At 33.7% G+C, this 14,296-nt stretch overlaps 1 protein-coding gene across 1 annotated transcript in view; it reads right to left on the bottom strand.

The window, feature by feature from the left end:
- LOC144439716 (BOS complex subunit NOMO1-like) overlaps positions 1-14,296 on the bottom strand; it is a 90,735-nt gene that overhangs the window by 44,814 nt on the left and 31,625 nt on the right. The window contains exons 7-12 of the mRNA XM_078128949.1: positions 11,166-11,318; positions 9,647-9,781; positions 7,132-7,221; positions 5,524-5,580; positions 1,400-1,599; positions 1,004-1,181 (exon numbers count right to left, since the gene is read on the bottom strand). Of these exons, the coding sequence (XP_077985075.1) occupies positions 1,004-1,181; positions 1,400-1,599; positions 5,524-5,580; positions 7,132-7,221; positions 9,647-9,781; positions 11,166-11,318 (813 nt within the window). The remainder of the gene's footprint in view (positions 1-1,003; positions 1,182-1,399; positions 1,600-5,523; positions 5,581-7,131; positions 7,222-9,646; positions 9,782-11,165; positions 11,319-14,296) is intronic.

Below are 14,296 nucleotides of genomic sequence, written 5' to 3'. Positions count from 1 at the left end.
CCAGCCTTATTTATTTATATGTTACTCATAACCCAACTGACTAAGGCCAGACTTATTTATTTCTATGTTACTCATAACCCAACTAAGGCCAGCCTTATTTATTTATATGTTACTCATAACCCAACTGACTAAGGCCAGACTTATTTATTTCTATGTTACTCATAACCCAACTAAGCCCAGCCTTATTTATTTATATGTTACTCATAACCCAACTGACTAAGGCCAGACTTATTTATTTCTATGTTACTCATAGCCCAACTAAGGCCAGCCTTATTTATTTCTATGTTACTCATAACCCAACTAAGGCCAGCCTTATTTATTTCTATGTTACTCATAGCCCAACTAAGGCCAGCCTTATTTATTTCTATGTTACTCATAACCCAACTAAGCCCAGCCTTATTTATTTCTATGTTACTCATAACCCAACTGACTAAGGCCAGCCTTATTTATTTATATGTTACTCATAACCCAACTGACTAAGGCCAGCCTTATTTATTTCTATGTTACTCATAGCCCAACTAAGGCCAGCCTTATTTATTTCTATGTTACTCATAACCCAACTAAGGCCAGCCTTATTTATTTCTATGTTACTCATAGCCCAACTAAGGCCAGCCTTATTTATTTCTATGTTACTCATAACCCAACTAAGGCCAGCCTTATTTATTTCTATGTTACTCATAACCCAACTAAGGCCAGCCTTATTTATTTCTATGTTACTCATAACCCAACTGCCTAAGGCCAGCCTTATTTATTTCTATGTTACTCATAACCCAACTAAGGCCAGCCTTATTTATTTATATGTTACTCATATTACTAAAATGTTACCAAAATCTGTTATCTTGTCACTGAATTATTAAAATGTGACAGGAAACTGTTATCTTGTCACTAAATTATGAAATATTACCAAAATCTGTTGTTTTGTCACTAAACTATGAACAATAATCTGTTGTTTATCTGTACATAATACCTGTCTTTCTTAACTCTTCCAACATGTCTTACTTACTTGAATGACATAGTTGCCAGGTTTCACTTGGAAACAGTAACTACCATCAGACTTAGTTGCTATGGTAACGGCATCCTTAGACTGTCCCCCCTCTGTTGTCATGGTAATTTGTCTTTGTGCTGCTACTGGGATGTTATCAGGCATGTTATCAATTGTCACCTTACCACATATATTGAAACTGAAATCCAAAAGTACATTCATGTATGAAAAACAACACTTGACAAATGTGGGTGTCAAAGGTCAAAGGTCATGAGTCTAAGGTCTTCATCTCTAAGACAATTCGTTTGAAGTAAAAATGAATGTTCATGGACTCTGGGTTTTCATAAAATACTAGACTAACACTAACAACAAGATTTAGTAAAATCACATACTATTGTTAATAAACAGACACTGTACCTTGTTGCAATGATATCTGGCAGTTGAGGAGTATTTGGTGTTATCTTGACAGTCATGGCATCAAATAATGTATGTTCTTTCATGGCCTCAACTACATATGAACCTGATGTAATTCTGTCCAGTCTGTATGTGCCATCACTAGCTGACAATGTCTGTGGTTTGCCGTCTAATTTAATGCTGACACCCATCAATGGTGAACCCTACCAATCAAAGTACAGTTAACATACATCAATGGTGAACCCTACCAATCAAAGCACAATTAACATGCATCAATGGTGAACCCTACCAATCAAATCACAGTTAACATACAGCAATGGTGAACCCTCCCAATCAAATCACAGTTAACATACATCAATGATGAACCCTACCAATCAAAGCACAGTTAACATACATCAATGGTGAACCCTACCAATCAAATCACAGTTAACATACATCAATGGTGAATCCTACCCATCAAAGCACAATTAACATAATCTATTCATTACATCAAGTCTGTATATGCCGTCACTTTCATGCAAACAAATATAGCGTCTTCTCACATTGTGGGGGATAACATACTCGATGTTGAATTCTGCAATACCAAACACTGTACATCCTTTGTTACAATGCCTTCACAGATCGTGCTTCGAGAAATTGATTTTTACTTTCATTGTTTTGTTAAAAATGGTGTTTTGTACTGAAATACTAGTTAGACATTGCTCATTATAATTTCACAGAGTCAGTGTCGATAAAGGGGAATACCAAAACTGATGTTACTTAACTACAACATGATCAATTTCAGTGGTGTTTGCATCAATGCACTCCTTGAAACATCACATATATCTATTCTCAAATACACCAAATAATATATAACCCTAACCCTATGGATTCTTGGGGTACAAATTGACAAAACAAAAATGGACAAAAAGCGGCCAATTAGCAAACTGTGGAGAGAGTTCATTGAAAACAAGAGTTAGTTAGGAGAACACTGTGAGTGTGAGTGACACTGACAGCCAGGAAACACTGAACTCATAATCTAATGATTCCCAATTCTAAACAATAGGCACTGCAGGTCTATTATCTCCAATGGTCTAAGGTATACTGTCATTTACTGTGCACTGCAGGTCTATTATCTCCAATGGTCTAAGGTATACTGTCATTTACTGTGCACTGCAGGTCTATTTTCTACAATGGTCTAAGGTATACTGTCATTTACTGTGCACTGCAGGTCTATTATCTCCAATGGTCTAAGGTATACTGTCATTTACTGTGCACTGCAGGTCTATTTTCTACAATGGTCTAAGGTATACTGTCATTTACTGTGCACTGCAGGTCTATTTTCTACAATGGTCTAAGGTATACTGTCATTTACTGTGCACTGCAGGTCTATTTTCTACAATGGTCTGAGGTATACTGTCATTTACTGTGCACTGCAGGTCTATTTTCTACAATGGTCTGAGGTATACTGTCATTTACTGTGCATTGCAGGTCTATTTTCTACAATGGTCTAAGGTATACTGTCATTTACTGTGCACTGCAGGTCTATTTTCTACAATGGTCTGAGGTATACTGTCATTTACTGTGCATTGCAGGTCTATTTTCTACAATGGTCTAAGGTATACTGTCATTTACTGTGCACTGCAGGTCTATTTTCTACAATGGTCTGAGGTATACTGTCATTTACTGTGCACTGCAGGTCTATTTTCTACAATGGTCTGAGGTATACTGTCATTTACTGTGCATTACAGGTCTATTTTCTACAATGGTCTGAGGTATACTGTCATTTACTGTGCATTGCAGGTCTATTTTCTACAATGGTCTGAGGTATACTGTCATTTACTGTGCATTACAGGTCTATTTTCTACAATGGTCTGAGGTATACTGTCATTTACTGTGTGCATTGCAGGTCTATTATCTCCAATGGTCTGAGGTATACTGTCATTTACTGTGCATTGCAGGTCTATTTTCTACAATGGTCTAAGGTATACTGTCATTTACTGTGCACTGCAGGTCTATTATCTCCAATGGTCTAAGGTATACTGTCATTTACTGTGCATTGCAGGTCTATTTTATACAATGGTCTAAGGTATACTGTCATTTACTGTGCATTGCAGGTCTATTTTCTACAATGGTCTAAGGTATACTGTCATTTACTGTGCACTGCAGGTCTATTATCTCCAATGGTCTAAGGTATACTGTCATTTACTGTGCATTGCAGGTCTATTATCTCCAATGGTCTAAGGTATACTGTCATTTACTGTGCATTGCAGGTCTATTTTATACAATGGTCTAAGGTATACTGTCATTTACTGTGCATTGCAGGTCTATTATCTCCAATGGTCTGAGGTATACTGTCATTTACTGTGCATTGCAGGTCAATTTTCTACAATGGTCTAAGGTATACTGTCATTTACTGTGCACTGCAGGTCTATTATCTCCAATGGTCTAAGGTATACTGTCATTTACTGTGCATTGCAGGTCTATTTTATACAATGGTCTAAGGTATACTGTCATTTACTGTGCATTGCAGGTCTATTTTCTACAATGGTCTGAGGTATACTGTCATTTACTGTGCACTGCAGGTCTATTTTCTACAATGGTCTGAGGTATACTGTCATTTACTGTGCACTGCAGGTCTATTTTCTACAATGGTCTGAGGTATACTGTCATTTACTGTGCATTGCAGGTCTATTTTCTACAATGGTCTAAGGTATACTGTCATTTACTGTGCACTGCAGGTCTATTTTCTACAATGGTCTGAGGTATACTGTCATTTACTGTGCATTGCAGGTCTATTTTCTACAATGGTCTAAGGTATACTGTCATTTACTGTGCACTGCAGGTCTATTTTCTACAATGGTCTGAGGTATACTGTCATTTACTGTGCACTGCAGGTCTATTTTCTACAGTGGTCTGAGGTATACTGTCATTTACTGTGCATTACAGGTCTATTTTCTACAATGGTCTGAGGTATACTGTCATTTACTGTGCATTGCAGGTCTATTTTCTACAATGGTCTGAGGTATACTGTCATTTACTGTGCATTACAGGTCTATTTTCTACAATGGTCTGAGGTATACTGTCATTTACTGTGTGCATTGCAGGTCTATTATCTCCAATGGTCTGAGGTATACTGTCATTTACTGTGCATTGCAGGTCTATTTTCTACAATGGTCTAAGGTATACTGTCATTTACTGTGCATTGCAGGTCTATTATCTCCAATGGTCTAAGGTATACTGTCATTTACTGTGCATTGCAGGTCTATTTTATACAATGGTCTAAGGTATACTGTCATTTACTGTGCATTGCAGGTCTATTTTCTACAATGGTCTAAGGTATACTGTCATTTACTGTGCACTGCAGGTCTATTATCTCCAATGGTCTAAGGTATACTGTCATTTACTGTGCATTGCAGGTCTATTATCTCCAATGGTCTAAGGTATACTGTCATTTACTGTGCATTGCAGGTCTATTTTATACAATGGTCTAAGGTATACTGTCATTTACTGTGCATTGCAGGTCTATTTTATACAATGGTCTAAGGTATACTGTCATTTACTGTGCATTGCAGGTCTATTTTATACAATGGTCTAAGGTATACTGTCATTTACTGTGCACTGCAGGTCTATTATCTCCAATGGGCTAAGGTATACTGTCATTTACTGTGCACTGCAGGTCTATTATCTCCAATGGGCTAAGGTATACTGTCATTTACTGTGCATTGCAGGTCTATTATCTCCAATGGTCTAAGGTATACTGTCATTTACTGTGCATTGCAGGTCTATTTTATACAATGGTCTAAGGTATACTGTCATTTACTGTGCATTGCAGGTCTATTATCTCCAATGGTCTGAGGTATACTGTCATTTACTGTGCATTGCACGTCTATTTTCTACAATGGTCTAAGGTATACTGTCATTTACTGTGCATTGCAGGTCTATTTTCTACAATGGTCTGAGGTATACTGTCATTTACTGTGCATTGCAGGTCTATTTTCTCCAATGGTCTAAGGTATACTGTCATTTACTGTGCACTGCAGGTCTATTATCTCCAATGGTCTAAGGTATACTGTCATTTACTGTGTTACTGTGCAATATATTTCTATTACTGACATAAAGTTAATATGAGTCATATACAGACATACCTTTATAGAATCAAGTACTTTACCCGTTACAGAGAATCCTTCCACTTGAAATATTGGCTGCCAAAGAAAGAGAAGTATGTTAGTTGTATGACATCAACTATTGCACAAAACTCCTAAGCTACAGTTAATTACAATCCCCTACTAACAAAACTCCGTAGCTACAGTTAATTACAATCCCCTACTAACAAAACTCCTTAGCTACAGTTAATTACAATCCCCTACTAACAAAACTCCTTAGCTACAGTTAATTACAATCCCCTACTAACAAAACTCCGTAGCTACAGTTAATTACAATCCCCTACTAACAAAACTCCGTAGCTACAGTTAATTACAATCCCCTACTAACAAAACTCCGTAGCTACAGTTAATTACAATCCCCTACTAACAAAACTCCTTAGCTACAGTTAATTACAATCCCCTACTAACAAAACTCCTTAGCTACAGTTAATTACAATCCCCTACTAACAAAACTCCTTAGCTACAGTTAATTACAATCCCCTACTAACAAAACTCCGTAGCTACAGTTAACTACAATCCCCTACTAACAAAACTCCTTAGCTACAGTTAATTACAATCCCCTACTAACAAAACTCCGTAGCTACAGTTAATTACAATCCCCTACTAACAAAACTCCGTAGCTACAGTTAATTACAATCCCCTACTAACAAAACTCCTTAGCTACAGTTAATTACAATCCCCTACTAACAAAACTCCTTAGCTACAGTTAATTACAATCCCCTACTAACAAAACTCCTTAGCTACAGTTAATTACAATCCCCTACTAACAAAACTCCGTAGCTACAGTTAATTACAATCCCCTACTAACAAAACTCCTTAGCTACAGTTAATTACAATCCCCTACTAACAAGACTCCTTAGCTACAGTTAATTACAATCCCCTACTAACAAGACTCCTTAGCTAAAGTTAATTACAATCCCCTACTAACAAAACTCCTTAGCTACAGTTAATTACAATCCCCTACTAACAAAACTCCTTAGCTACAGTTAATTACAATCCCCTACTAACAAAACTCCTTAGCTACAGTTAATTACAATCCCCTACTAACAAGACTCCTTAGCTACAGTTAATTACAATCCCCTACTAACAAGACTCCTTAGCTACAGTTAATTACAATCCCCTACTAACAAGACTCCTTAGCTACAGTTAATTACAATCCCCTACTGAACAAGACTCCTTAGCTACAGTTAATTACAATCCCCTACTAACAAGACTCCTTAGCCACAATTAATTACATACCTCTACTAACAAGACTCTTTAGCCACAATTAATTACATACCTCTACTAACAAGACTCTTTAGCCACAATTAATTACATACCTCTACTAACAAGACTCTTTAGCCACAATTAATTTTATACTCTACTAACAAGACTCCTTAGCTACAATTAATTACATACCTCTACTAACAAGACTCTTTAGCCACAATTAATTACATACCTCTACTAACAAGACTCTTTAGCCACAATTAATTTTATACTCTACTAACAAGACTCCTTAGCTACAATTAATTATATATACCCCTACAAGCAAGACTCATCTTCTGAGCAAAGAAAGAGTTCAGTAGAGGTACATAAAATTCAGACACATACCTCTAATTTGACACTCTTAAAGTCTACTGTAAAGTGTAGCATATCAGGTACAACATCAAATGTGATATGTTCTCCTTTGTAAAATGGAACCTGTAATCACAATCATTAGATTAGTTAATTGATAAAAATATAATAGTATAGATGACATAGTTAAGTATAGATGATATAGCTAAGTATAGATGATATAGCTAAGTATAGCTAAGTATAGATGATATATAGCTAAGTATAGCTAAGTATATATATATATATATATATATATAGCTAAATATAGCTAAGTATAGATGATATATAGCTAAGTATAAATGATATAGCTAAGTATAGCTAAGTATAGATGATATAGCTAAGTATAGATGATATAGCTAAGTATAGCTAAGTATAGATGACATAGCTAAGTATAAATGATATAGCTAAGTATAGATGATATAGCTAAGTAAAGATGATATATAGCTAAGTATAAATGATATAGCTAAGTATAGATGATATAGCTAAGTATAGATGATATAGCTAAGTATAGCTAAGTATAGATGACATAGCTAAGTATAAATGATATAGCTAAGTATAGATGATATAGCTAAGTATAGATGATATATAGCTAAGTATAGATGATATATAGCTAAGTATAGATGATATATAGCTAAGTATAGATGATTTATAGCTAAGTATAGCTAAGTATAGATGATATATAGCTAAGTATAGATGATTTATAGCTAAGTATAGCTAAGTATAGATGATATATAGCTAAGAATAGCTAAGTATAGATGATATATAGCTAAGAATAGCTAAGTATAGATGATATATAGCTAAGTATAAATGATATATAGCTAAGAATAGCTAAGTATAGATGATATATAGCTAAGTATAGCTAAGTATAGATGATATAGCTAAGAATAGCTAAGTATAGATGATATATAGCTAAGTATAGATGATATATAGCTAAGTATAGCTAAGTATAGATGACATATAGCTAAGTATAGCTAAGTATAAATGATATATACCTAAGTATAGCTAAGTATAAATGATATATAGCTAAGTATAGCTAAGTATAGATGATATATAGCTAAGTATAGCTAAGTATAAATGATATATACCTAAGTATAGCTAAGTATAAATGATATATAGCTAAGTATAGATGATATATAGCTAAGTATAGCTAAGTATAGATGATATATAGCTAAGTATAGATGATATATAGCTAAGTATAGATGATATATAGCTAAGTATAGATGATTTATAGCTAAGTATAGCTAAGTATAGATGATATATAGCTAAGTATAGATGATTTATAGCTAAGTATAGCTAAGTATAGATGATATATAGCTAAGAATAGCTAAGTATAGATGATATATAGCTAAGAATAGCTAAGTATAGATGATATATAGCTAAGTATAGATGATATATAGCTAAGTATAGATGATATATAGCTAAGTATAGATGATATATAGCTAAGTATAAATGATATATAGCTAAGTATAGCTAAGTATAGATGATATATAGCTAAGTATAGATGATATATAGTTAAGTATAGATGATATATAGCTAAGTATAGATGATATATAGCTAAGTATAGATGATATATAGCTAAGTATAGCTAAGTATAAATGATATATAGCTAAGTATAAATGATATATAGCTAAGTATAGCTAAATATAAATGATATATAGCTAAGTATAGCTAAGTATAAATGATATATAGCTAAGTATAGCTAAGTATAAATGATATATAGCTAAGTATAGCTAAGTATAAATGATATATAGCTAAGTATAGCTAAGTATAAATGATATATAGCTAAGTATAGCTAAGTATAGATGATATATAGCTAAGTATAGATGATATATAGCTAAGTATAGGTCAAGACAACTGTCCTTATTTGATATATTATTAGTTAATGTGAGTTATTCATGAGTACATGTGCATGTACCCTAAACCTTTGTATAACAAAACAAATGTTGAAGTGTAAAGACATTCAAGTTATCTGTCCCTATTAAGATGTTGAATCAATACCAACAAAATGATCCAAAACACTTGTATTATATACAACATAGTCCCCTGCTTGTCTGTTTTATGGTAAACTTATTGTGCACAATTGAATGGTGCCTCTAGATACAAATAATTGACCAATTTGCTATTTGACTTGAATATGGAGATCAAAGTCAAAGGTCAAGATGAATGTATAAAAAGAAAGGTGACCTTTGGGGTATATACATTTCAATGGCACCTTTGTTTACTTCTAAATTCTTGAGTTAAAGTAGAAAGAAATATTTTGATCATTTCACCTTGAAAATGTTTGCCAAGGTCAAATGTCAATGTCTCATTACAAAGCTTATCATTGATAATGTGAAGTAGACACTTGAAATTGAATGGTACCCATATGCATAATATAATCTATGTTTAAATACAGATTAATCCTATACATCATATAATCTATACCCATATACAGATTAATCCTACATATCATTTACAGCAGTAAACCAAATTATTCTTAGCATTCTAAGTATGAATACAGTCAAAATCTTACCAGCCAGTAGTCTCCAGAGGGTAAACTTGGAAAGACAAATTTTCCATTCTTATCAGATTCTACATTACAAAGAAGTGAGTTTAGGTCTGCACTTTGGAAACCCTTGACTGCATTGAAATCACACCCCTGTATATCCTGAAAATAATAACATTTATAACAACTTAAATCATTAAAGTGATCAAATTAGTCCTTAAACAAACATAAAATGTTAAAATTAGTCCATAAAGTTTTAGAATAACAGTCCTGAAAGTGTTACAGTCCTTACAATAACAGTCCTGAAAGTGTTACAGTCCTTACAATAACAGTCCTGAAAGTGTTACAGTCCTTACAATAACAGTCCTGAAAGTGTTACAGTCCTTACAATAACAGTCCTAAAAGTGTTACAGTCCTTACAATAACAGTCCTGAAAGTGTTACAGTCCTTACAATAACAGTCCTGAAAGTGTTACAGTCCTTACAATTACAGTCCTAAAAGTGTTACAGTCCTTACAATAACAGTCCTAAAAGTGTTACAGTCCTTACAATAACAGTCCTGAAAGTGTTACAGTCCTTACAATAACAGTCCTGAAAGTGTTACAGTCCTTACAATAACAGTCCTAAAAGTGTTACAGTCCTTACAATAACAGTCCTAAAAGTGTTACAGTCCTTACAATAACAGTCCTAAAAGTGTTACAGTCCTTACAATAACAGTCCTAAAAGTGTTACAGTCCTTACAATTACAGTCCTAAAAGTGTTACAGTCCTTACAATAACAGTCCTAAAACAGAAACTACATGTACATGTATTAACAGTGCCTAAATGAAGGCACTGAGATTTAAGCTGTCACCACAGGGCAAAGGTCAAATAATCAATTTTGTACTCGCGATTTTCCGGATTTCTAATACTATTCTCTGTATATTTCAAATAAAGTTTTAAATACTGTTTCCTCTTACTGTTTTTTTCTATTTCCTACCTGATATCAATGTCTTATCTGAGTTTATCAGCTTTGCATTAATTAGTAGCTTGCTAGAACAAACTCACTATTTGCCCAAATTAACACATTATGCTGTGAGTGTAAACATCTACTGATCCTACTACTAATGGTAGTGAGTTTGTTCTAGCAAGCCTTTACCCTGAGCTGTCACTACTCACGAGAAGTAAGACATGTAACATCTAAATAAGACATGTGACACTGAAAGCAATAGTGAGTGTAATATATACATCTGTTTTGTGAGTATATATTATACCTGTACCTGTATATATACATTCCTTTCCTAGTTTGTGACTATATAGTATACTACACCAACATATAACAGGTATATATATAATAGCTGGATGAAAGACAAGAGCACTATTTGCATAACAATAACTGCTGTCTTCAGTATTTAAAGTGTAACAGAACCTAATTTCTTGGGCAGAACTGGAGACCCACTGATGAAGATGAGCTGTGTCTATTTGAAATAATTGGATTAGAAATGTATCTTTCACAATGACAATATTTATGGACAGAACATCTGTGTAAAATAATAATACATGCCTTACCTGTTTTGTGATTTTTTTGGAAAAAAGGAGAAAAGCAACACCTTGTATTGGTTCTCCTTCACTCTTCACTTCACCAGTCACATCGTAACCACTGACAACCAACTTATCACCTAGGTTACCATTCCCCTTGGTGACTGTGTATTTAGCTGTTGCCTAGTAATAAATCAACTCACAATTACCATACAATAGCTTAGACTATAATTATCAAGTGTACCAAGACTATATCAAGTGTACCAAGACTATATCATTCTGTACCAAGACTATATCAAGTGTATCAAGACTATATCAAGTGTACCAAGACTATATTAAGTGTATCAAGACTATATCATTCTGTACCAAGACTATATCAAGTGTATCAAGACTATATTAAGTGTATCAAGACTATATCATTCTGTACCAAGACTATATCAAGTGTATCAAGACTATATCATTCTGTACCAAGACTATATCATTCTGTACCAAGACTATATCAAGTGTACCAAGACTATATCATTCTGTACCAAGACTATATCAAGTGTACCAAGACTATATCAAGTGTACCAAGACTATATCATTCTGTACCAAGACTATATCATTCTGTACCAAGACTATATCAAGTGTATCAAGACTATATTAAGTGTACCAAGACTATATCAAGTGTACCAAGACTATATTAAGTGTACCAAGACTATATCATTCTGTACCAAGACTATATCAAGTATACCAAGACTATATCATTCTGTACCAAGACTATATCAATTGTATCAAGACTATATTAAGTGTACCAAGACTATATCATTCTGTACCAAGACTATATCAAGTATACCAAGACTATATCATTCTGTACCAAGACTATATCAAGTGTATCAAGACTATATCATTCTGTATCAAGACTATATCAAGTGTACCAAGACTATATCATTCTGTACCAAGACTATATTAAGTGTATCAAGACTATATCAAGTGTATCAAGACTATATCATTCTGTACCAAGACTATATCAAGTGTATCAAGACTATATTAAGTGTACCAAGACTATATCATTCTGTACCAAGACTATATCAAGTATACCAAGACTATATCATTCTGTACCAAGACTATATCATTCTGTACCAAGACTATATCAAGTATACCAAGACTATATCATTCTGTACCAAGACTATATCAAGTGTACCAAGACTATATCAAGTGTACCAAGACTATATTAAGTGTACCAAGACTATATCAAGTATACCAAGACTATATCATTCTGTACCAAGACTATATCAAGTGTATCAAGACTATATTAAGTGTACCAAGACTATATCATTCTGTACCAAGACTATATCATTCTGTACCAAGACTATATCATTCTGTACCAAGACTATATTATTCTGTACCAAGACTATATCATTCTGTACCAAGACTATATCAAGTATACCAAGACTATATCATTCTGTACCAAGACTATATCAAGTATACCAAGACTATATCATTCTGTACCAAGACTATATCAAGTGTATCAAGACTATATCATTCTGTACCAAGACTATATCAAGTATACCAAGACTATATCATTCTGTACCAAGACTATATCATTCTGTACCAAGACTATATCAAGTATACCAAGACTATATCATTCTGTACCAAGACTATATCAAGTATACCAAGACTATATCATTCTGTACCAAGACTATATCAAGTATACCAAGACTATATCATTCTGTACCAAGACTATATCAAGTGTATCAAGACTATATTAAGTGTACCAAGACTATATCATTCTGTACCAAGACTATATCAAGTATACCAAGACTATATCATTCTGTACCAAGACTATATCATTCTGTACCAAGACTATATCAAGTATACCAAGACTATATCATTCTGTACCAAGACTATATCAAGTGTACCAAGACTATATCAAGTGTACCAAGACTATATCATTCTGTACCAAGACTATATCATTCTGTACCAAGACTATATCAAGTATACCAAGACTATATCATTCTGTACCAAGACTATATCAAGTGTATCAAGACTATATCAAGTGTACCAAGACTATATCAAGTGTACCAAGACTATATCAAGTGTACCAAGACTATAACAAGTGTACCAAGACTATATCAAGTGTACCAAGACTATATCAAGTATACCAAGACTATATCAAGTGTACCAAGACTATATTAAGTGTACCAAGACTATATCATTCTGTACCAAGACTATATCATTCTGTACCAAGACTATATCATTCTGTACCAAGACTATATCAAGTGTATCAAGACTATATCATTCTGTACCAAGACTATATTAAGTGTATCAAGACTATATCAAGTGTACCAAGACTATATCATTCTGTACCAAGACTATATCATTCTGTACCAAGACTATATCAAGTATACCAAGACTATATCAAGAGTACCAAGACTATATCATTCTGTACCAAGACTATATATTACATGTACCAAGACTATATCAAGTGTACCAAGACTATATTAAGTGTACCAAGACTATATCATTTTGTACCAAGACTATATCAAGTATACCAAGACTATATTAAGTGTACCAAGACGATATCATTCTGTACCAAGACTATATCAAGTGTACCAAGACTATATCATTCTGTACCAAGACTATATCATTCTGTACCAAGACTACATCAAGTGTACCAAGACTATATCATTCTGTACCAAGACTATATCAAGTGTAGCAAGACTATATCAAGTGTACCAAGACTATATCATTCTGTACCAAGACTATATCATTCTGTACCAAGACTATATCATTCTGTACCAAGACTATATCATTCTGTACCAAGACTTTATCATTCTGTACCAAGACTATATCATTCTGTACCAAGACTATATCAAGTGTACCAAGACTATATTAAGTGTACCAAGACTATATCAAGTGTACCAAGACTATATCATTCTGTACCAAGACTATATCAAGTGTACCAAGACTATATCAAGTGTACCAAGACTATATCATTCTGTACCAAGACTATATCAAGTGTACCAAGACTATATCAAGTGTACCAAGACTATATCATTCTGTACCAAGACTATATCAAGTGTACCAAGACTATATCAAGTGTACCAAGACTATATCATTCTGTACCAAGACTATATCAAGTGTACCAAGACTATATCAAGTGTACCAAGACTATATCA

Source organism: Glandiceps talaboti, chromosome 9, assembly GCF_964340395.1.
Source record: "Glandiceps talaboti chromosome 9, keGlaTala1.1, whole genome shotgun sequence".
Lineage (NCBI taxonomy): Eukaryota > Metazoa > Hemichordata > Enteropneusta > Spengelidae > Glandiceps > Glandiceps talaboti.
The sequence above is the reverse complement of the archived record's forward strand: the minus strand, read 5'-3'. Positions and strand labels throughout refer to the sequence as shown.